The sequence below is a fragment of the Giraffa tippelskirchi genome, chromosome 13 (assembly GCF_054371585.1).
Source record: "Giraffa tippelskirchi isolate mGirTip1 chromosome 13, T2T-mGirTip1v1.2.pri, whole genome shotgun sequence".
NCBI lineage: Eukaryota > Metazoa > Chordata > Mammalia > Artiodactyla > Giraffidae > Giraffa > Giraffa tippelskirchi.
This window is the reverse complement of record NC_137287.1, coordinates 38,938,849-38,962,289: the sequence shown is the minus strand read 5'-3', so window position 1 is coordinate 38,962,289 and position 23,441 is coordinate 38,938,849. Positions and strand designations below refer to the sequence as shown.

Genomic DNA, 23,441 nt, shown 5'->3' with positions numbered 1-23,441 from the left:
AGGGAGAGGCCAGCCCGAGGCTGGAGCAAGCTCGGTGTTCACCAGAAAAGGACAGTTGGGGCAGGGGACAGGCAAGTAGGTGGTCAGAAGGAGGAGAGAGCTCCGGGACCATTGTCAAGGACCAGGCCTGTGTAAGCGGTCCCTTGGGTGCGGGGGAGGCAGGTGCTGGCATTGCGCCTCATCTCATGCAAGGAGCCCTGACCCAGGGAGTTCACAGGGATGGCCAGTCATGAGTGCTGTATAACAGAGACCACAGAGGGGGCCTTCTTCGGGGAAAGCCCACCCTTTGTTGCACACAGTGTGCCCCTGAGCCTACCAGCTGGAGCTCACACCCACTGCTCCTTCTGCAGCGTGTGAAGTCCAGGAGGGGTGCTGACAGCCCGGCTTCAACCTCTGGAGAAGTTTCCACGCTCCTCAAGCACCAGGCATGTCCCCCGTGTCTCCCCAATGCGCCCCAGGTCAAGAACACCTACTCTGCCTGCTCTGGCCCCCAGCGGCTCATTCCCTTAGAGTCACCACCTGGGCCCCGCTGAGGGTACCTTGGGCCCAGTATCCCCTAGGGTGCCCACCTCCTTGGGATATTCCTGCAAGTCCAGACTCCAGACTGCCTCCCCTGCCTGGAGGGACCGCCCCCCCAGAAGCCAATGCCTGGGGACTCATCACTTGGTGCACACAGAGGGGCACCAAGTAGGCACAGCCCTCCCAGGTTCCCGTCCGTAGAGTCACAGGGACACAGGAATAAATAACCAGCGATGTTTCCCTCTCCCTACTTTTTTTTTTTTTTTGGCCATTTCCTTCCCTGCAGGGCCCAGGTAAGAACGTTTGTAAAAGGCGATTTCAACTTGAAAATTTCAACTTGAAAATCACCCTGAGGAGGGTGACAAAAAGGGCTGGAACCTGCCACTAGGGGACAGCTTGGGCCACACGCAGGGACCAGCCTGAGGCCCGCAGAGGGAAGGACGAGACCCAAGACCACCAGTCCCCCAGGAGAGGCTTGTGAGGGGTCTTCTCTCCCGGCTCAGCCCAATTGTGCCCGGCCCCAGTCGGCACTCAGTGAGGACTTGGGACTGTGCTTTCATGAGAGTCCTGACGGTGGGCCAGGTCCTTGGTCCTTCCTAGAGGAAGGAGCGGCTAGTACAGAGGGCAGCAGGGGGCGGCCAGGCCCCCAGCGTGGCGGATGAGAGAGGGGTCGGCTGCTCGCACCGGTTCCCGGGCCATAGCAAGGTACGTCGTTGGGGACCAGTCCCAGTAACAAGCTCAAAGCCAGGCACTGTGACGTCCCAGGTACCCAAACAAACCTTGGACCAGCGAGGTCGTCGGCCCGGCGGGGGCGGCCAGGGTTCCCGCGGCTCCCTCTCCCCCAGGGGGCGCTCAGCGGGGCCCTGGAGCGGGCGGGAGCGGAGGGGGCGCCGGGCGGCGGGGGGCGAGGCCATGCGCCCGCAGGGGGCGGCGCTGCTGCTGGCGCAGCTGCTGGTGCGGATCGAAATCGCCGAGCAGGGTGAGCTCGGGCGAGGGCTGCGGGCGCGAGCCGGGGTGACGGGGGCGGCTGGGGCGCGAGGAGGCCGGGGGGAGCTCACCTCGTCTCCTGCCCCCAGCCTTTCGGGACAAGGACCTGCTGCTTCCAGGTAAGGCGTGCGGGAGGCGCTTCCCGGCGGAGGGCTCGTGGGCCCGAGTGCGAAGGGCGCCTCAGCTTTCCCTCTCCCTGCTCCAGGTTTTCAGAACTCGTCGATGCTCGCATGTAACTGATGGGCCCCGGGGGCCCGGGGGCGGGCAGGATGGGGCGGGCCACGTGGGGCGGGTCCCCAGCGTTCGACGCTTCCTGGGTGGCACGAGCCCAGGACGCGCGGTTCTCCCCGGGAGCCCCTTCCCTTCCCAGTGGGTGAGGGTGGGCAGGATGAGCCTGCCTCCCGCAGCTCAGCCTGGTGTCCGTCTGTCCATCCCAGGGCCTTGTGGCCAACGGCCCATCCCGACACGCATAGTGGGTGGAAAGGATTCAGAGATCGGGCGCTGGCCGTGGCAGGGCAGCCTGCGTCTGTGGGGCACCCATTTCTGCGGAGCGAGCCTGCTCAACCGCCGCTGGGTGCTCTCGGCCGCGCACTGCTTTGAAAAGTGAGTCTGGGGGCAGGGGGCCCGCTGACCCCGCATCCCGGGTCTGTGCCAGGACGCGCGCCCCTGTCCCACGAGGCCGCGGCCCTCGTGTGCTCCTGAGCCCCAGGCTGGGCTGCAGCCCGTTACACACCGGTGCGAGGCCCCCAGGGCGCTCCCGGAGGAAACCCTGTGCTGTTTCTTCCGGAACATTTGTGTGTCTTGTTCTCCTCCTTCTCGTTTCATTTGTCCCCAAATGGCACCTCCAGCCTACACCTTCCTCACCCCACCTCCCAGCGGAGGTGTGCCCCCGGGGGAGGAGTGAGCTGAGGTAAGTGCTGGACACGAGCCGGCGGCTGGTGGGGTCAGTGGTCCCCAAAGGTGTTGGGAGCCCAGCCTGTGTGACGCCCATGAACCTGCTGGTCCCCTTAAGAGAAGGGCCCTGGAGGCAACAGGTGGTCGAGTGACTGGCCAGATGAGCTGGCAGGGGAGGCACCCTCCTGCCCCAAGTCCCCAGGTGTGGGACTTTGGTTGGGCCTCTCAGGGCTCTCCCCGTTTCTACCTTAGCCTCTTTGGTGGAAGGAGGACCTGCTAATGGTGTCTGGGGTGAGCCGGGCAGCGGCCTGGTGGTCTCAGTTCAGGGAGCAGCCCCAGGTGTGCTGGGGTGGCCCACCCTCCCTCTGAAGACCCCTGAGGGCTTTCTCCTCCCTTAATAGCAACCAAGATCCCTTTCAATGGTCAGTCCAGTTTGGCGAACTGTCTGCGGCACCATCCCCACTTGGAGCCTGAGGGCCTTCCTGTGTCGATATAGAGTCCAGGATATTATCACATTCCCCCAATTCAGGGAGAATTCGCAGCATGACATTGCCCTGGTCAAGCTCTCCTCCCCAGTTACCTTCAGTCAGCATGTCCAGACCATCTGCGTCATGTCCTCCTCCCTGGAGTTCAAGAACAGGAATGACTGCTGCGTGACTGGCTGGGGGGACATCCATGAGAAAGAGGGTGAGGTTGGGGACAGCGGGTGGGGGAGGGGAGTGGTATCAGCCCGGCCCTGTGCCAGCCCCAAACACCAGCTGCAGGGGCCCTGCTCGGTCTGTGCCCACTTTGCCCTCGCTTTGTCCCCTCAGCAGTCAGCCCTCACCTCCTCCCCGCCCCCACCGCAGAGCAGGGCTTTCTGCACCCACACTCAGCTCCCCTCCCTTCCCGAGGCTGTGAGCCCGAAGCCAGGGAGGGAGGCCCACCCGCCCAGACCCACAGCCCCAGCCTGCAGGGGTGTTCGAGGTTTTGGGGTGCACTTATCAGAAAAGCACCAGGCGTTTTTTTTTTTTTAGAGATACAATTCACAAAGCATAAAAATCATCGTTTTAAAGTGTACAATTCAGGGACTGCCCTGGTGGTCCGGTGGCTAAGACTCTGCCCTTCCACTGCAGGGGGGCATGAGTTCAATCCCCGGCTGGGGAACTGAAACCCCACATACTATGTGGTATGACAAAAAAAAAAAGAAAGCATAAAATTCAGGATTTTTTTTTTTTTTTTTGATACTCAGAGTGGTGCAGGTATCACCACTATCTAATTATGGAACATTTTCATCATGTCAGAATGAAATCCCAGGCTTATTAGCCATTACTCCTTATTCCTCATTGTCCTTGGCCATAGTCCCTGGCAACCACTAATATGCTTTCTGTCTCTGTGGATTTACCTACTCTGGTCACTTCATATGAACACGATCTACAACATATGGTCTTTGGTGCCTAGCTTCTCTCACTCAGCATAACATTTTCAACATTCATTTTTGTTTTAGTGTATCAGTACTTCATTCCTCCTTTCTTTTTTGAGTTATTTCGCATATTAACCTTTTAAAATATATAATTTGAGACTTCCCTGGTGGTCCAGTGGTTAAGATTTCACCTTACAATGCAGGGGGTGTGGGTTCCATCCCTGGTCAGGGGATTAACATCCCACATGTTGTTGTTGTTCAGTTGCTAAGTCAAGTCCGACTTCGTGACCCCACAGACTGCAGCATGCTGGATCCCACGTGCCTTGCGGCCAAAAAAAACAAAACATAAAACAGAAGTGATGTTGTAACAAATTCAATAAAGATTTTTAAAATGGTCCACATCAAAAATAAAGTCTATAATTCAATGGCATTTCAAACATGCACAGTGCATAACCATTGACTCTATCAAGTTCAAAAACATTTTCATCATGCCCAAAGGAAATCCCATAACCATTAAGTAATCACTCCCCATTACAGCCCTCCCTCCAGCCCTTAGCAACCACTACCAGCTTTTTGTCTCTACGGATTTACGTGTTCTGGGTATTTCAAGTAAATGGAATCATCCACTATGTCACCTTTCATGTTTGGCTTCCTTCACTTAGCATAAAGTTTTCAAGATTCATCCATGTTATAGTATGTATCAAAACTTCATTCTTTTTTTACAGCTGAATAATATTCCATTGTATGGATGCACCATAATTTGTTTATTCATTCATTCACTGATGACTGTGTCGTTCCATCTTTTGGGTATGTGTGTCAATATTAGTATATAAATTTGTGCTTCAATACCTTTTTTCAGTTATTTTGTGAATGCATTTAGCAGTGCAATCCTGGATCACGTGGTAATTCTATTTTAACTTCTTGAGGAGCTGACAGTGTTCCATAGCAGCTGCTCCATTTTATATTCCCATCAACAATGAGGGTTATAATTTCTCTCCATTCTCCTCCACACTTATTATTTTCCAGGTTGTTGTTGTTTGGGGGGAAGGCATCCTAGTGAGTGTGAAGTGGTGTCTCACTGTGGTTTTTTTTTAAATAATCATATTTATTTATTTTTGGCTGTGCTGGGTCTTTGTTGCTGCGCAGGCTTTTTTTCTCCAGTTGTGGTGTGCAGACTTCTCATCTCAGTGGCTTCTTCTGCTGCAGAGCTTGGGCTCTAGGGTGCAAGATCTTTAGGAGTTGCGGCTCCCGGGCTCTAGAGCACAGGCTCAAGAGTTGTGGCCCACTAGCTTAGTTGCTTCACAGCATGTGGGATCTTCCCAGGATAGGGATGAAACCTACATCTGCTTTGGCAGGAGGATTCATAACCACTGAGCCACCAGGGAAGCCCCCTCTCACTGTGGTTTTGATTTGCATTTCTCTAATGATTAGTGATGTTGAGCATTTTTCATGTGCTAGTTGGCCATTTGTATATCTTCCTTGGAGTAATGCCTATTTAAGTACCTTAACCTTTTTTTTTTTTTTGGCCACACTACACGACTTGTGGGATCTTAGGGATTGAACCTGGATCCTCAACAGTGAAAGCATGGAGTTGTAACCACTGGACCACCAGGGAATTCCCAACTCATTTTTAAAAAATATTTAATTTATTTATTTGGCTGCTCCTGGTCTGAGTTACTGCACAAGGGATCGTCAATCTTCGTTGCAACATGAGGGATCTTTTTTTTTAGTTGCCGCATGTGGGAGCTAGTTCCCTGACCAGGGACAGAACCTGGGCCTCCTGCATTGGGAGCAGGGAGTCTTAGCCACTGGACCACCAGGGAAGATCCCCAACCCATTTTTAAATGGAGTTGCCTTTGTAGTTGAGTTGTAATAGTTCCTTATGTATTCTGGATACTAGACTTTTTTTAGAGATGTGATTTGCAAATATTTGTTCCTAGTTTGTGGGTTTCTTTTTTTTCCCCTTTTTTTCTTCTTTTTCTTTTTTTTATACTGGTTCCTGTGTCTCACTCCATAAATTTAATTGGTCTGGGATGTGGCATGGGCACTGGAGTATTTTAAAGCTTCCCAGGTGATTATAATATGTAGCTAGGGGTGAGGCCAGCTGGCTTGTGAGGGCCAAGTGATGCCAGGAAAGAGGGTTACAATAATCTCCAGGAAACAGATAAAGAGCTAAAGATTTGAAAGTTGAAATGAAGACCTCGTCCAAGTTCTGTCGAACAGGTAGGCTTTAGTGTCTGAAAGTTGTGTTTTGAATCCTCTTACATAACTCTTCAAATTCCTCGAAATAGGGGTCATAACCTCCTTCCTCCCAGGTTGCTCCACGTTGTCAGTCCCTGGTGTTGATGAGGGAATGGCATTTCAGATGCAGGGCTGAGCCAAGACTCACGGACCACATCTCTTTTCACTTTCATGATAGTGTCTTTTTTTTTTAATTTACTTATTTATTTTTGGCTGTACTGGGTCTTTGTTGCTGCTCACGGGCTTTCTTTAGTGGCAGTGTGCAGGCTTCTCATTGCAGTGGCTTCTCTTATTGTGGAGCATGGGTTTCAGGGCATGCAGCTTCAGTAGCTGTGGCATGTGACCTCAGTAATTGCAGCTTGCAGGCTCAGTAGTTGTGGCATGTGGAATCTTCGAGAACCGGGGATCGAACTTGTATCCCCTGCACTGGCAGGTGGATTCTTAACCACTGAACCACCAGGGAAGTTCATGATAGTGTCTGTTGATGCACAACATTTTTTATTTTGATGAAGTTCAGGTTGCTTTTTTCTTTTGCTGCTTTAACTTTTGATATCATGTCTAAGAAATCATTTTCAAGTTCAGTGTTCATGAAAATGTACTCTCATGTTTTCTTGAAGAGTTTAAGTTTTGTTAGAGTTTCAGCTGTTTTATTGATATGTATGTATTTGATTCATTTTGAGTTGATCTTTGTTTATGGTGCAAGATAAGGGGTCTGACTTAATTTTTTGCATTTGGATATCTAGTTGTCTCAGCACCATTTGGTGAAAAGACTGTTCTCTACTCTACTGAATTGTTCTAACGCCCTTGTCAAAAATCAGTTGGCCAAAGAAGAAAGAGTTTGTTTTTTTTCTACACTCAAAATTAGGTTCCATTGGTCTGTGTTTCTATCCGTTTGCCAGGACCCCATTGTTTGATGCCTGTACCTTCCAATTATGTTTTGAAATTGAGAAGTGTGTATTCTCCAACCTTGTTCCACTTTTTCAAATATTGGTTTTGTTATTTGGGGTCTCTTGATATTTTACATAAATTTTAGAATCAGCTTGTGAATTTCCACTCAAAAGACCTTTGGAGTTTGGATAGAGGCTGCATTGAACCTATAAATTGCTTTAGGAGAGTATTGTCACTGAGATAATATTAAGTCCCCAGTCCATTAACATGAGATATGTCTCCGTTTATTTAGATCATCTTTAACGTCTTTCAGCAATCTTTGTACTGCTTCTTGTGTGCAGATCTCTCATCTCCTCAATTAAATCTATTTCCAACTATTTTATTCTTATTGATGCTGTTATATAAATGAATTTTCTTTTATGATATTGTTTTGGAATTGTTAATTGGCAGTGTATAGAAATATAATTGATTTTTATGTCGATTTCAGATCTGCAGATTTGCCAAGTTTATTAATTCTAGTCCTTTCTTGTGTATTCTTTATGATTTTCTGTATACAAGATCATGTCATCTGTGAATAAAGAGTTTCACTTCTTCCTTTCCAACTTGAATATGTTTTTATTTCTTTTTCCTGCCTAATTGCTCTGACTAGAACTTCCAGTAAAATGTTAAGTGGAAGTGGCAAAAAAAAAACTGGCATCCTTGTCTTAGGGGGAAGCTTTCAGTCTTTCACAATTCTGTATGATATTAGCTGTGGATGCTTCACATATGATCGTTATCAGGTTAAGAAAGTTCTCTCTATGCTTAGTTTATTGCTTGTCTTTATAATGAAAGAGTGTTGGATTTTCCTGCATCAATCAGGATAACCATGTGGGTTTTTTTCCTTTGTTCTATTACTATAGTAGGCAGTATATTGATTGATTTTTATATATTGTACCCCCGTTGCTGACTGTGGATCAGATCATGAACTCCTTATTGTCAAATTCAGACTTAAATTGAAGAAAGTGGAGAAAACCACTAGACCATTCAGGTATGACCTAAATCAAATCCCTTATGACTATACAGTAGAAGTGAGAAATAGATTTAAAGGACTAGATCTGATAGGCAGAATACCTAATGAACTATGGATGGAGGTTCGTGACATTGTACAGGAGACAGGAATCAAGACCATCCCCAAGAAAAAGAAATGCAAAAAAGCAAAATGGCTGTCTGAGGAGGGCTTACAAATAACTGTGAAAAGACGGGAAGCGAAAAGCAAAAGAGAAAAGGAAAGATATACCCATTTGAATGCACAGTTCCAAAGAATAGCAAGGAGAGATAAGAAAGCCTTCCTTAGTGAGCAATGCAAAGAAATAGAAGAAAACAATAGAATGGGAAAGACTAGAGATCTTTTCAAGCAAATTAGAGATACCAAAGGAGAAGGCAATGGCACCCCACTCCAGTACTCTTGCCTGGACAATCCCATGGATGGAGGAGCCTGGTAGGCTACAGTCCATGGGGTCGCTAAGAGTCGGACACGACTGAGCGACTTCATTTTCACTTTTCCCTTTCACGCACTGGAGAAGGAAATGGCTTGCCTGGAGAATCCCAGGGACAGGGGAGCCTGGTGGGCTGCCGGCTATGGAGTCACACAGAGTCAAACACAACTGAAGTGACACAGCAGCAGCAGCAGCAACAGAGATACCAAGGGAACATTTCTTGCAAAGATGGGCTCAATAAAGGACAGAAATGGTAGGGACCTAACAGAAGCAGAAGATATTAAGAAGAGGTGGCAAGAATACACAGAAGAATTGTACAAAAAAGTTCTTCACGACCCAGACAATCACAATGGTGTGATCACTCACCTAGAGCCAGACATCCTGGAATGTGAAGTCAAGTGGGCCTTAGGAAGCATCACTACGAACAAAGCTAGTGGAGGTGATGGAATTCCAGTTGAGCTATTTCAAATCCTGAAAGATGACGCTGTGAAAGTGCTGCACTCAATATGTCAGCAAACATGGAAAACTCAGCAGTGGCCACAAGACTGGAAAAGATCAGTTTTCATTCCAATCCCAAAGAAAGGCAATGCCAAAGAATGCTCAAACTACCATACAATTGCACTCATCTCACACACTAGTAAAGTAATGCTTAAAATTCTCCAAGCCAGGATTCAGCAGTACATGAACCGTGAACTTCCAGATGTTCAAGCTGGTTTTAGAAAAGGCAGAGGAACCAGAGATCAAATTGCCAACATCCGCTGGATCATTGAAAAAGCAAGAGAGTTCCAGAAAAACATCTATTTCTGCTTTATTGACTATGCCAAGCCTTTGACTGTGTGGATCACAATAAACTGTGGAAAATCCTGAAAGAGATGGGAATACCAGACCACCTGATCTGCCTCTTGAGAAACCTGTATGCAGGTCAGGAAGCAACAGTTAGAACTGGACATAGAACAACAGACTGGTTCCAAATAGGAAAAGGAGTACGTCAAGGCTGTATATGGTCACCCTGCTTATTTAACTTATATGCAGAGTACATCATGAGAAACGCTGGGCTAGATGAAGCACAAGCTGGAATCAAGATTGCTGGGAGAAATATCAATAACCTCAGATATGCAGATGACACCACCCTTATGTCAGAAAGTGAAGAACTAAAGAGCCTCTTGATGAAAGTGAAAGTGGAGAGTGAAAAAGTTGGCTTAAAGCTCAACGTTCAGAAAACTAAGATTATGGCATCCGGTCCCATCACTTCATGGCAGATAGATTGGGAAACAGTGGAAACAGTGGCTGACTTTATTTTTCTGGGCTCCAAAATGACTGCAAATGGTGACTGCAGCCATGAAATTAAAAGACTCTTACTCCTTGGAAGGAAAGTTATGACCAACCTATATAGCATATTAAAAAGCAGAGATATTACTTTGCCAACAGAGGTCCGTCTAGTCAAGGCTATGGTTTTTCCAGTGGTCATGTATGGATGTGAGAGTTGGACTATAAAGCAAGCTGAGAGCCAAAGAATTGACGCTTTTGAACTGTGGTGTTGGAGAAGACTCTTGAGAGTCCCTTGGACTGCAAGGAGATCCAACCAGTCCATCCTAAAGGAGATCAGTCCTGGGTGTTCATTGGAAGGACTGATGTTGAACTGAAACTCCAATACTTTGGCCACCTGATGTGAAGAGTTGACTCATTGGAAAAGACCCTGATGCTGGGAAAGATTGAGGGTAGGAGGAGAAGGGGACGACAGAGGATGAGATGGTTGGATGGCATCACCGACTTGATGGACATGGGTTTGGGTGGACTCAGAGAGTTGGTGATGGACAGGGAGGCCTGGTGTGCTGCGGTTCATGGGGTCGCAAAGAGTCGGACACGACTGAGCGACTGAACTGAACTGAACTGCATTCTTCAGATAAATCTCACTTGGTCATGGTGTTAGAATTCCTTTAACATGAAGGACAGGGAAGCCTGGCGTGCTGTGATCCAGGGGGTTGCAAAGAGTTGGACATGACTGAGCAACCAAACAACAATGTTGCTGGACTCAGTTTGCTAGTATTTTGTTGAGGATTGTTGCATATATGATCTGTAGTTTCTTTTGTGAGATAGCTTATCTGGGCTTTGTTGTCACAGAATGAGTTAGAAAGTGTTGTTCAAAAAGGTTTGATGTTAATTTCTTTCTATGTTTAAAAAAAAAAATTTATTTACTTGCTTGGCTCTGTGGGGTCTTAGTTGCAGAATGTGGGATCTTAGTTCGAACCCTCATCCTTTGCATTACAAGGCAGATTCTTAACCACTGGACCACCTGGGAAAACCTCTCTTCCAGTGTTTGATAGATGTCATAGTTTAAGTCATCTGGCCCAGGACTTTTCCTCATTGGGAAATTTCTGACTACTGACTAAATCTCTTTACCTAGATTTTCTATTTCTTCTTGAACTTGTTTTGGTATTTTGTGTGTTTCTAGGAATTTGTTCATTTCTTCGAGGTTATCTAATTTGTTGGCATACAACTGTTCATAGTACGCACTTACAGTCCTTAAATTTTCTTTAAGATCAGTGATAGTATCACCACTTTCATTGTCAGTTTTGTTGATCTTTCAAAGAACCAACTTTTGCTTTCGTTGATTTTCCGCTATTGTTTTTCCCTTTCCTAGTTGTTTTTTTACCCTCATCTATCTCTTTATTATTTCCTTCCTCCTTCTATCTTTGGGTTTAATTTGCTCTTCCTTTTCTAGTTTCTTAAGTTAGATTATTAACTTGAGATTTTTCTCCTTTATTAACATAGACATTTCCAGCTATAAATTTCCTTGTGAGAGCTGCTTTTGCTGCACTGCAATGAGTTTTTGATATATTGTGTTTTTATTTCCATTCATCTCACAGTGCTTTCTAATTTTCCTCATGATTTCTTCTTTGGTTAGGAGTATGTTATTGAATTTCCATATAGTGAATTTTTCAATTTTCCTTCTGTTATTGAAGGAACAGAATTCTAGCCTCAATCAGCTGTTTTCTATGCTGTCAGTCTTTTCTACTTTATTGTAACTCATTTTGTGGTCTGACATCTATCTTGGAGAATGTTTGTACCCACTTAAAAGGAATGTGTGTTCTGCTCTTCTTTGAGGGGATTGTTCTGGTCTACTGACTATTCAAGACCTCTATTTTCTTAGTGGTCTCTCTGATTGTTCTTTCCATTAATAAAAGTGGGACATTGAAGTCATGTAGTTTGGGCTCAGTTGTTAGATGTGTAGATATAATTTATAATTATTTTATCTTAAAGACTTGACACATTTATCAATATGTAATGTCCTTCTCGGACTCTTATGACATGTTTTGACTCAAAATCTATTTTGTCTAACATTAGTATAGCAACCTCAACTCTTTTTGGTTACTATTTGCATGGAATCTCTTTTTCCAGATTTTCACTTTCAACCTGTATTTGCATTTGGATCTAAAATTATTGTCTTGTAGACAGGATATGGCAACCCACTCCAGTATTCTTGCCTGGAAAATCCCATGGACAGAGAAGTCCAGCAGCCTACAGTCCATGGGGTCACAAAGAGTCAGACATGACGGAGTAACTTCTCACCTCACAGACAGGATATAGTTGGATCCTTGTTTTTAATCCATTCTGCCAGTCTCTGCCTTTTAATTGGTGTTTAATCCACTTATATTAAAATTAATTACTGATAGGGAAGAATTTACTGCTTCCTTTATTCTATTGGGTTTCTATATTTAGTCAGATGTAGAAGATATAGATATTTTGTAGCTATATCTTATATCTATACCTATGCCTTATATCTTATTTCTTATTTCTTCTTTTCTTATTTAATTGATTTTTATTAGTATACTGTATTGATTTTCTTCTCATTTCCTGTTCTGTGTATTTTTTAGTTATTTTCTCAGCAGTTGCTCTGGAGATAACAGTTAATAACTTAAACTTATAACAATCTATTTTGAATTAATACCAATTTAGGTTCAACAGCATACAAAAATTCTGTTCCTATACAACTCTATTCTTCTCCTTTAAGTTGTTAGTGTCACAGTTTACATCTTTATATATTGTGTAGTCATTAACAGAGGTTTATAATTATTCTTATGCATTTGTCTTTTAAGTTGTATAGGGAAAAGAGCTATGAACCAAAATTATAATAATACTGACTTTTATATTTACCTGTGTAGTTACCTTCACCATTGTTCTCTATTTCTTCCTATGGGTTTAAGTTTCTGGCTACTGTCCTTTCATTTCAGCCTGAAAGGGTCCCTTTTCCATTTCTTGAAGGGCAGGGCTACTATGATGAACAGTCTCAGCATTTGTTTACCTGGGAATGTCTTAATCTCGCCTTCATGTTTTTGAAAGGTAGTTTTGCCTGATATTGAATGCTTGGTTGACTCTTTTCTTCTGTTAGCACTTTACATATGTCATCCCACTGCCTCTTGGGCTCCAGGGTGTCTGAAAGGAATTTAGCTGTCAGTCTTGCCAAAGATCTCTTTATACTTGATGTGTGTCTTCTCTCTCAACATTTTTTTAACAAGATTCTCCCTTTGCTTTTTGATATTTTGATGAAAATGTATCTCGATGTGGATCTCCTTGTGTTTATCCTACCTGGAGTTTGTTCATCTTCTTGAACGTATAGATTCGTGTGTGTGTGTTCAGTCATGTCCGACTCTGCGATTCCATGAACTGTAGCCCACCAGGCTCCTTTGTCCGTGGAATTTTCCAGGCAAGAGTACTGGAGTGGGTTGCCATTTCCTACTCCAGGGGATCTTCCCAGCCCAAGGATGGAACCCACATCTCCTGCACTGGCAGATGGATTCTTTATCACTGAGTCACATCTTTCATCAAATTTGGAAAGTCTTCAGCATGGATCATGCAGCTGTAGTATATGGGTTACAAACAAGCTAAGCAGCATCAGCCCCTCCCTGCTGTGTATGCTTCAGCCAAGATCTCTCCCCACTGGTCCAGGCAGGGCCTGTCATCTGCATGCCACAGCAAGGGAAACTGAATCTGGGGGAGGAGCTGTAACAGCCTCTCCATCCATTGGGTCCTTCTGTGGTCCACTATGTGCTGGGTGCTGGGCTGGAGCAGAGGAGCAATGTCCCGGGTACTGTGGGTGTCCCAGGAAGTCCACTCCCCCTCTTCTTAACCCGTTTCCCCAGATGGCAGAGGAGAGGCTAAGGTTGTTTCTTTCTCTCTCCCGCCCTCAACCCCTGGCAGAGCTGCCGCCTCCCTTCAATCTCCAGGAATTGCAGGTCTCCATCATAAACAAATCCAGGTGTTCCTACCTGTTCCAGCAGACTTATTACCACAGCAACATCAATTATGACATGATTTGTGCTGGCTCTGAGAATGGCAACGCTGACAGCTGCAAAGTGAGTACTCCTGCCCCAGTGAGGGCTGTACCACTCCTCCCAGTCTTGGTTCTGAGGATAACCCCCTTGGCCCCCCACCAATCCACCCTCAGAGTTTATTCATGAGATCACTGTAGACCTCATTTATCCAGCCTATAAAACAAGCTTCCCGTTCCACATTCATTGTACCTCCTTGGATCCTTATGTGAAATCCAGAGGACAGACTCTGCTCTCCCAGCCTCTCCTGCCCCGCCCTCGGTCTTGCTCACCCACACTGCTTTCCAGAGTGACTCAGGCGGACCCTTGGTCTGCGAAAAGAATGGGCAGTGGATTCAGATTGGAATCATGAGCTGGGGAGTGGGTTGTGGTAGGCACAACTGGCCTGGTATCTACACCAGTGTCAGTCATTACTTCAACTAGATCCAGATGCTGACGGCCCGCAGCACACCCAGCCCAGACCCCTCTCGATTGCTGCTCCCCCTCGCTCTGCTCTGGGCTCCCTTTCTCCTGCAGATGGCTTGTCCACACTCGAGTCCATGAGGATGCTGTAGTTACCGCAGCTCTGGGCACATTCACCAAGGGCTGGGGGCACCCTGGTGGCAGGACTGCCTGCTGGATCAGGCCTCGTTCCCTTCTGTCCCCTTTGCTAATAAAGTGTGTATATTCAAGTTGACACCCTGCAGCACATTCTGTGGCCCCGGGTGGCTTCCTGGACACCCTCATGGTCACCCGTGTCCTTTCCACCCCAAGACCACTCCTTAACTCCTAAATCATCATCCACCCAGGTTTGAGTTGCAAACAACAGAACCTTCTCAGGTAGTTCAATCTGAGAGGAAGTTAGTAGCACCAAGGTGGCTGGAGGCTCGGAGGGCTGGAGTTGGGGTGCTGTGGCAGAAATGCCCCCAGACTCTCCCCAGTGCTCATACCGTGTCCCCCACCACACAGATGCAGACACTCTGGTCTCACCACGGTCCCCAAAGGCTGACCTGGGACCAGGACAAGGGTGGAGGTAGTTCATTTGGGAGGCAATGCCAAGAAGCCCCAGTGAAAAGCGGGGAAACTGAGGCAGAAGGGGCAAGAACCAGTGACATTTGACCCTTGTGGCAGCTGAGGCACAGTCTGGCTGGGGCTCCCTGAGAGTTCATAGAAACACACCTCAGCATCGCCTGGGGGACAAAGACCCGGTGTGGCCACGTTTCTCCTGATTCCCTGTGGTTGAGGGATGTCCTGGGGGCATGGAGGCGACAAGCTCTATAACATGGCCTGGGTGGAAGGGGCGGCATCAAGCATGTCTGCCCTGCCCCCATGGGGCTCCCGGAACGCAGCCTCTGTGTGGCCAACAGACAGGTCAGCAGGGTTGTCTGGGGCCCCTGGGAACTACTCTGGCAGATGTGCATTTTCATGGGACCCACAGGTGCTGTGAGCACAGAAGGTGCTAGAAGCTCTGGTCTGGCTAGGGCTGGTCACTGTGGAGAGGCAGGCAGAGGAGTCTGGGAGGGGTGTCCTCATCACCCCTGCCTGCCCAAAAGCCATGCCGGCTGTGACAGCATGCTTGGGTTTCATGCCCCTTAGCAGCCCCCAAAGCTGGAGCTTCCCCTTCCCCAACTACTGAGTCCAGAGGCTGCAGTGAAGACCTGACTCAGCCAAATAAATAAACATTTTTTAATAAAATAAATAATTTTTAAAAATGATGAGGGGCTTCCCTGGTGGCTTGGTGGTACAGAACCCAGCTGCCAATGCAGCAGACATAGGTTCGATCCCTGTTCTGGAAAGATCACACATGCTGCAGAGCCACTCAGCCTATGCACCACAACTACCGAGCCCGTGCTCCGTAACCACAAGAAGGCCAAGCAGCACAGCTAGAGGGCAGCCAGCGGCCCACTTGCCACGACTAGAGAAAGCCCAGGCAGCAACGAAGACCCAGCACGCTCAACAATAAATAAACAAATTTTCTTAAAAAATGATGAAACTGAGACCCAGCGAGTTGACAGAATCCTTCAAGTCACCTAGCTCACAATCACCCGTGTCGACCTCAGGCTGTGTGGCGTGAGTGACTCAGAGGGGCCAGCAGGGGCCTGGTGGCTTCCATGTCTCCCAGGTGGGACTCACCTGCTTTGAGATTTCCTGCTGCTGCTGCTGCTGCTAAGTAGCTTCAGTCATGTCCGACTCTGTGCGACCCCATAGACAGCAGCCCACCAGGCTCCCCCGTCCCTGGGATTCTCCAGGCAAGAACGCTGGAGTGGGTTGCCATTTCCTTCTCCAACGCATGAAAGGGAAAAGTGAAAGTGAAGCACTCAGTCGTGTCTGACTCTTAGAGACCCCATGGACTGCAGCCTACCAGGCTCCTCCGTCCATGGGATTGTCCAGGCAAGAGTACTGGAGTGGAGTGCCATTGCCTTCTCCACCCCCCATCATCTGCCCTTCTGAGCAGTCAAAACCTGAGGGCGTTCCCGGTCACCTCCCCCACAGGCCCTCCGGGCTGACCCCACACAGAACGCTCACTGCCTGGTGTCCCGTGTTACCCGAGGACCGCGTGATTTAATGCCTGTGAAGCACTTGGCCCCAGACCAGCTGCCCTGCAACACTGCCCCGCAGGCCTGCCTGGCAGGGTGTCACAGCCCCTCCTCCAGCAGCAGGCCGAGTAACCCCCGGTGGCCTAGTGCCTGCGTGACAGTCTCGTCCACAGAAATGCCATCAAGCCTGCCCAGGCACACATCCCCCTAGCGTCCTGTTCAGGGCCACTTACCCCAGCCCGGCGCCACAGCGCACCCCTCCCTGTGGCCCGGCTCACCCCACAACGTTGTCCCTCCTTGTGTGACTCCAGTTGTCGGGGTTGGCATGGGGTGGGCTCAGGCTGCAGCCCTCCCAGAGGGCCCAGGTTGTGCTGGGACGTTAGTGGGAAAACACTTGGGTCCCGGGCAGGCCACCACCCCTCACCTCACCTGCTGCCAGGTCTTCAGGGCGCCTGGGGGTCTGGCCAAGAGCAGGGTTGGGCAGTCACCAGAGACGAGTCCTGTGCTGCAGGCGGTGGGCTGGGTGCCGCCATCCTGAAACACACTGGCAGGGCAGCCGGCTCGGGGCGCACCTCCCCTCCACCTTTGTTGAATGTTATTTTGTTTTCATCCTTGGCACTTAAAGACTTTGGCTGTAAGCAGCAGGATCCCCTAGAACCAGCATGAGTGAAGGAGAGTTGGTTTTGAAGGATACAGGGCAGCCTGCCGAGCGCAGGGATGACTGGAGTGAGGAGCTCCAGTTCTACAGGGCACTCTTCCTCAGTCCGGAAGGTTTCAGGCTCTTGGGCCAGCTGAGAGTCCTTGCCTGTGGCCACAGCCATGGCTGCCCCAACGATCCTCCCTCCCGCCCTCCTCCAGGGTGAAAACCTCAGGGAAGGATTCTGATTGGCTGGTCTCAGGTCACATGTCGCCTCTTGACCCATCACTGTTACCTGGGGGCCATGGTGGGATGCTGGCCCCGTCTGGGTCATTTGCCCATATCTGGGAGTCGGGGCAGGTCCAGCAGGAGAGAAAGTTGGGGCTGACTCAGCTGTGGCCCCTAGAAGGAAGGTGGTGAGATGGGCAAGCAGATGACATTTGTCCGGGGGCCGTTTGTGCAGGGTGACTCAGAGGTGAGACTGAGGGCATGTGGGCCAGCAGGGGCCTGTGCCTTAGTTTCTTGATCTGAGACCAGGGCTGGGTTGAGGTGAACCCCTGGGAAGGGATTCCTTTCCTACTCCTCTCAGGTTTGATCGCCCATTAGTCAACCAGTTCCAGATCCTCCCACCATAAGCCAGTTCCTCGGTGGGAATTTGTTTCAGGGTTCCTGCCCTCAAGTGTCCTCCAGACCTCCCAAATTGCAACAGGTAGACCACCCCCTGCAGCTCCCCTGCTGGACTGGGCATTCAGCCTTCCAGTGAACCTCTTCTCAAGGTATGGCCCACGTCCCCGGAGACGGCTGTGTGTCCCCAGGGTCCTGGGTCACTCTCCGTCCCACCAGCTTCTCCAGCTACTCCAGCTCTGCCCACTTGGCTCCACTGCAGCCAAAGCCTCCAGTGGCAGCCGGATCTGGGGTAACCAAGGTCAGGCACCTCAGGGAGGGCGCTGCTTTTATTCTCATGGCCCTTCTAGAGCGTTTCCATCAGCCAGGAATGATTCCAGGCTCTGTGAGGGCTAATCTGGTAATCTTCACAACCACCTGGGGGGGGGGGGGTGGTTTACAGAAGAGGAAACTCTCCCAAGGTCTTGGGGGTGAGAGGGATGACATTCCACAAACCGGCTCTGGAGACCGGGAGCATGGGCTTGAGCCTGGTCCTGGAACATGGACAGTGGAAGTCAGGCCTGAGGCCACCCTCCCTCGCTTTGTGTGGAAGGACTGGGGCTGGTTCACCACTAGGGCCCCTCATTCGTCTCCTTAACCCTTGCTGCTTCCCATGTCTACTGGCCCCTTCCGCTTACTCCTGAACGCTCAGTGCCCACTCCGTGCTGGCACTACTCTTGCCACTGGGGACTGGGTGCTTCTGAGTGTGCTCAGTCAGTCACTCAGTCGTGTCCAACTCTTTGTGACCCCGTGTCCCTGGGATTCTCCAGGCAAGAATACTGGGATGGGTTATCATTTCCACCTCCAGGGGATTTTCCTGACCCAGGGATTGAACCCGTGTCTCCTGCGTCTCCTTCATTGGTTCTTTACCACCAAGCCACCTGGGAAGAAGAACGTCTGTGAACTTTCCAAAATTTATACATTGAATCTTTAACACCAATGACTCTGGAAATAATTAATGAAGTCATAGGGTAGACTTATTAGTGTCCTTATAGAAAGAGATACCAGGGACTTTCCTGATGGTCCAGTGGCTGGGACTCTGAGCTCCCAAAGCAGGGGGACCAGGTTCGACCCCTGGTCAGGGAACTATATCTCACATGCCACAACTAAGACCCGGCACAGCAAATAAATAAATAATTTTTTTAAAAAAGAGAGAGACATCTGGCAGTACAGTGGTTAGGACTCCATGCTTCCACTGCTGGGGGCCTGGGTTCAATCCCTGGTCAGGGGACTAAGATCCTCCATGCCACACAGCACAACTAGAAAAGAAAAAAAGACAGCAGCACCTCCCCCACCACCCCTCATGCCCAGCAGACACAAAGAGAAGGCTATGTGATCACTCAGTGAGATGGCAGGGCAGCCACTTACAAGCCAAGAGAAGAGGCTCCCATCTGGCCAGTTCCTTGTTCTTGGACATCCAGCCTCCAGAATGGAACTTAAGCCTCCAGTCTGTGGGCTCAGACGGTAAAGAATCTACCTGCCATGCAGGAGACCCGGGTTCGATCCCTGGATTGGGAAGATCCCCTGGAGAAGGGAATGGCAACCTACTCCAGTATTCTTGCCTGGAGTATTCCATGGACAGACTGTGGGGTCGAAAAGAGCTGGACACGACTGAGTGACTGACACTGTGGTGTTCTCTCCTGGCAGCCTGAGCTAAGACAGGGACAAAGACCCAGACCCTGCCTCACGGAGGGGAGACAAATAGGTACGAATCAGACCTTCCCTGTCACACATCACCTCCGCCTGGGATACAGCCAAGGAGGGGTTGTGCTGGACAGGAAGGCCCCCAAGAGGGGGAACCAAGTGGATGGCTGCTGGAGGTGGGCACTGACTTGGTAAAAGGAGGTTCCGGAGCCTTTCCTGGAGGTAGGAGCAATCCAGGGCCCCACCCCCCCACTCGGCTCTTGCCTGGCTGGACTCAGGCTCCCACTCCCAGTTCCGTGCACCTTGGCCCAAGCCAGGCTTCCTTCGAGAAACCCAGGTGTCCCCTTCCTGCCACGGCAAAAGCACTGTTCAAAGCATCTTTGTTCAAGGCTGGACTGAGGAAGCCGCAGCCCCGCCCTGACCTCCTTAATTGCCTCCTAGCCCCTACCCTCCTCCTGGCTCTTTAAACCCCCAGATCCTCCCCCAGCCCAGTTAGCAGGAGGACACCAGCTGCAAGGCTGAGAAAAGAATCCAGGGTCTGCAGGGAACAGGGTGGGGGGGCACCTATCAGCGAAATAAAAGATGGGGGAGGGGCTGGGCTCCAGGGCTTGCACGGAGACCTAAGGTGCCCAAATCGTGCAACAGTTGGGGGGGCAGGGGTGGTCCTTGGGGCCTGGGCATAGGGCATAGAGCCTGGGCCACAGGGCTAGGTCTGGGACCAACCAGGTCTGAAGAAAGACAAAAGGAGCTCAGGGTGGGTGGGGGGGCTAGATCCTTCTCTTCTCTCGGCAGGCTCCAGCCAGGCTAGTCCTGGGCACTGCCACCCTTACCAGGCCCAGCCCTGGAGACAGAATGAAGAGGGCTTCCTCCCTCCAGGTCCTGCTCCTACTGCTGCTGGGTGAGTGGGGGCGGGGCTGGGGGTGCTGACCACAGGAGCTTTGGCTTCCTTCTGCCCAGCTTTCCTGCTTCCTCTAGAGCACTCTAAGGCACCCTACTCTTTTTTCTATTTTTGGCTGCACTGGGTCTTCCTTGCTCCTTCCAGGCTTCCTCTAGCTGCCGCGCATGGGCTTCTCACTGCTGTGGCTTCTCTCGACGCATGTAGGATCTTCCCCAAACAGGGATTGAACGTGTATCCCAATCCACATTGGGAGGCGGATTCTTAACCACTGGACCACCAGGGAAGTTCAGGCATCCTATTCTTGGCTCCAGGGCTTCCCCAGTGACTCAGCGGTAGAGTCTGCCTCAATTCAGGAGCCACGGGAGACGCAGGTTCGATCGATCCCTGGGTGGGGCAGATCCCCTGGAGAAGGAAATGGCAACCCACTCCAGCATTCTTGCCTGGAGAATGCCATGAACAGAGACTGGTGGGCTACAGTCCCTGGGGTTGAATAGAGTGGGACACAACTGAAGTGACCTAGCACACCCGCACTACTGGCTCCAAGGGTTCAAGTTCTCTCTGTCACTGACCTTGGGCTCTCCGAATCTGGTTGTGCTCTTCTGTGTAATGGGTGTAAGTCGCCACCTCACAGGGCTCTGGGGAGGGTTTAATCCTGTAGCCGATTGCACAAAAATCTGGCATCAAGTCAGTGTGACACATACATTCCACCCTCCTTCCTAATCTGTGACCGCCCTTCCCGTCACCCCGTTACCTGACACCAGACCGGTAATCCAGTCTCTTCCCTGCTTCCACCTCCAGGAGCAGCTGGGACCCTGGCTTCTGAAGGTCCGCTGAAAACCCCTGTGCCTACCCCTCCCTAACCCCGCCCCCACCCGCCTCCACGGCCCCCTCGCCTCCCTAACCCCGCTCCCCCCGCCTCCCCGGCCCCCACTGCTCTGCCCACCCCCAGTCCCCTTGTCCTCCCAGCTTGTGGGCAGCCTCGGATGTCCAGTCGTATCGTGGGGGGCCGGGACGCCCGGGCCGGAGAGTGGCCGTGGCAGGCGAGCATCCAGCACCGCGGGGCGCACGTGTGCGGGGGCTCGCTCATCTCCCCGCTGTGGGTGCTGACGGCGGCACACTGCTTCCCCAGGTCAGCAGGCAGCCGGGCCCCGCCAAGGGACGGTCCCCTACCCCTAGGGCTCCGCGTCGAGGTTTGCCGGGGCGGGGCGGGTGGAGCAAGACCCAGGGAAGGTCTTGGATCCGGGGGCTGTAAGTGGCCACGTTGGTACAGACACCCGGGCGGTTGGACAGGGCACAGCCCTTGGTCCCGGTACCACACCCACCGGAACCCCGCGCCCAGACTTCGCGCAGGTCTCACCCCGGGCTCTGAGAGAGAGGGCGGCAGGGACGAGCGCTCCTGGGCTGGAGGGGGAGCTGCTTTAATTAGACCTAGCGCCCCCGTCACGCAGGAAGGCGCTGCCCACCGAGTACCGCGTGCGCCTCGGGGTGCTGCACCTGGGTTCCGGCTCGCCCCCTGCTCTCCTGGCTCCCGTGCGGAGGGTGCTGCTGCCCCCGGACTACTCGGAGGATGGGGCCCGCGGGGACCTGGCGCTGCTGCTGCTGCGCCACCCAGCGCCCCTGAACACCCAAGTCCAGCCCGTCTGCCTGCCCGAGCCTGGGGCCCACCTGCCGCCTGGCACACCCTGCTGGGTCACTGGCTGGGGCAGCCTCCGTCCAGGAGGTGAGGCAGAGGGCAGGGCATGGGGGCACTAGGGTAGGGCCAGGGGCTGTCTCCCCAGCTCGCTCTAACCTTCAGGGACCCAGACATCCTCTCTGTCAGGCCAGGGAGCCCTGGGCTGGCAGGTGAGGTTTTTCCCACCAACACCTGCTTTCCACCTCACCCTCTGCAGGCTCTTCCTGGGTGTCCAACTCTTGCAACCCCATGGACTGTAGCCCACCAGGCTCCTCGGTCCATGGGGTTCTCCAAGCAAAAGTACTGGAATGGGTTGCCATGCTCTCCTCCAGGGGATCTTCCCAACCCAGGGATCAAACCCACATCTCTTAAGTCTTCTACATTAGCAGGAGGGTTCTTTACCACTAGTGCCAACTGAGAAGTCTCTGCCGCCTCTTAGACCTCCCCCTTCTCTTCCAGTGCCGCTCCCGGAGTGGCGACCCTTGCAGGGAGTGAGGGTGCCACTGCTGGATGCTCGCACCTGTGACCACCTCTACCACGTGGGCACCAACGTGCCCCGGGTCGAGCACATAGTGCTGCCAGGGAGCCTGTGCGCCGGCTACGTCGGGGGCCAGAAGGATGCCTGCCAGGTGAGAGAAGCTGCCTGGAACGTCTGGAGCCCACGCCCCTATGGCCAACACCCTACCTCTTTAGAACCTGGGACCCAGGATGTACCACCTCAGGGCTCAGTGTGCTGAACCCCGACCCAGAGGCACCAATGGGGGATGGCAGCCTGGGACCCAGAGTCCCTGGGGGGCTGGGACCTAAGCTCTCCTTTCTCCTGCAGGGTGACTCTGGAGGACCGCTGGTCTGCATGAAGTCTGGGCGCTGGGTCCTGTTGGGTGTGGTGAGCTGGGGCAAGGGCTGTGCCCTGCCCAACCGTCCAGGGGTCTATACCAATGTGGCCACTTACAGCCCCTGGATTCAGGCTCACCTCAGCATGTGATGCAGTGACCGACCTGAAGCCAGACTCTGGGTCCCTCGGCTGCCCGGTCTGTCTGGGGACCGACACATCCCATACCCTTCTGACTGAAGGCTCAGAGGCCTGATAAAGCCGAGGAGCCACCCATCCATCCATCTCTCTGTCCCCGGTGTCCTCCATGGGGCTCACCAAATGCGAGTTGCCAACCCTCCTCCAGGAGCCTCCTGTGTGTCTGGGGGTCTCACACTCCCTTCCTGCTCATATTTACCCTCCTGAACTCCAGCCAGGGCACCCAAAGACAGGCTAGTGAGTCAGTGCTGGGTCTGGTCTGTGTGCGCCTCTTTTCCGGAAGGAGTCAGAGAGATTCAGACATGACCGGGACCCAACCCCAGGGAGATGATTGACCATTGCTAGCTTTGAAGGTGGAGGGGCCACATGGCAAGAAGCTGAGGGCGGCCCCTGGCCGACAGCCAGTAGGGAAAGGAGCACCACAGCTGCAAGGGACCAAATTTGGCCAATAACCTGAGCAAGCTTGGAGGCCGACAACTCCTCCCCCAGCCTGCGGACCAGAACGCTGACAGACTATGCCCTTGATTTCAGCCTGAGGAGACCCTAAACAGGAACCCCACTGAGCCCACCCACAGAGTTGTGATGTAATAAACTAGTGTTTAAGCTGCTGTGTTTGTAGTCATCTGCCATAGCAGTAGAAAACTC

The 23,441-nt window shown here is 51.2% G+C and overlaps 1 protein-coding gene and 1 pseudogene across 3 annotated transcripts; both read left to right on the top strand.

The window, feature by feature from the left end:
• The first annotated feature begins 1,326 nt into the window (after positions 1–1,326).
• On the top strand, positions 1,327–14,412 carry LOC145531791 (testisin-like; annotated as a pseudogene). The gene is made up of 7 exons (XR_014072753.1): positions 1,327–1,498; positions 1,596–1,625; positions 1,712–1,738; positions 1,944–2,109; positions 2,802–3,087; positions 13,606–13,760; positions 14,025–14,412. The product of XR_014072753.1 is annotated as a testisin-like (transcript).
• On the top strand, positions 2,037–23,404 carry PRSS33 (serine protease 33). Of its 2 annotated transcripts, XM_081555216.1 has the most exons (10): positions 2,037–2,109; positions 2,930–3,087; positions 13,606–13,760; positions 19,200–19,257; positions 19,989–20,094; positions 20,893–20,919; positions 21,061–21,223; positions 21,543–21,814; positions 22,226–22,395; positions 22,593–23,404. In XM_081555216.1, exons 5-10 carry the CDS (start codon positions 20,049–20,051, stop codon positions 22,749–22,751), a joined length of 837 nt encoding a protein of 278 aa, XP_081411342.1. In that variant the 5' UTR covers positions 2,037–2,109; positions 2,930–3,087; positions 13,606–13,760; positions 19,200–19,257; positions 19,989–20,048; the 3' UTR covers positions 22,752–23,404. The 2 variants fall into 2 exon arrangements, with proteins under 2 accessions (XP_081411342.1, XP_081411343.1); XM_081555217.1 differs by lacking the exons at positions 2,037–2,109; positions 2,930–3,087 and adding an exon at positions 4,536–4,609.
• Positions 23,405–23,441: the final 37 nt, after the last annotated feature.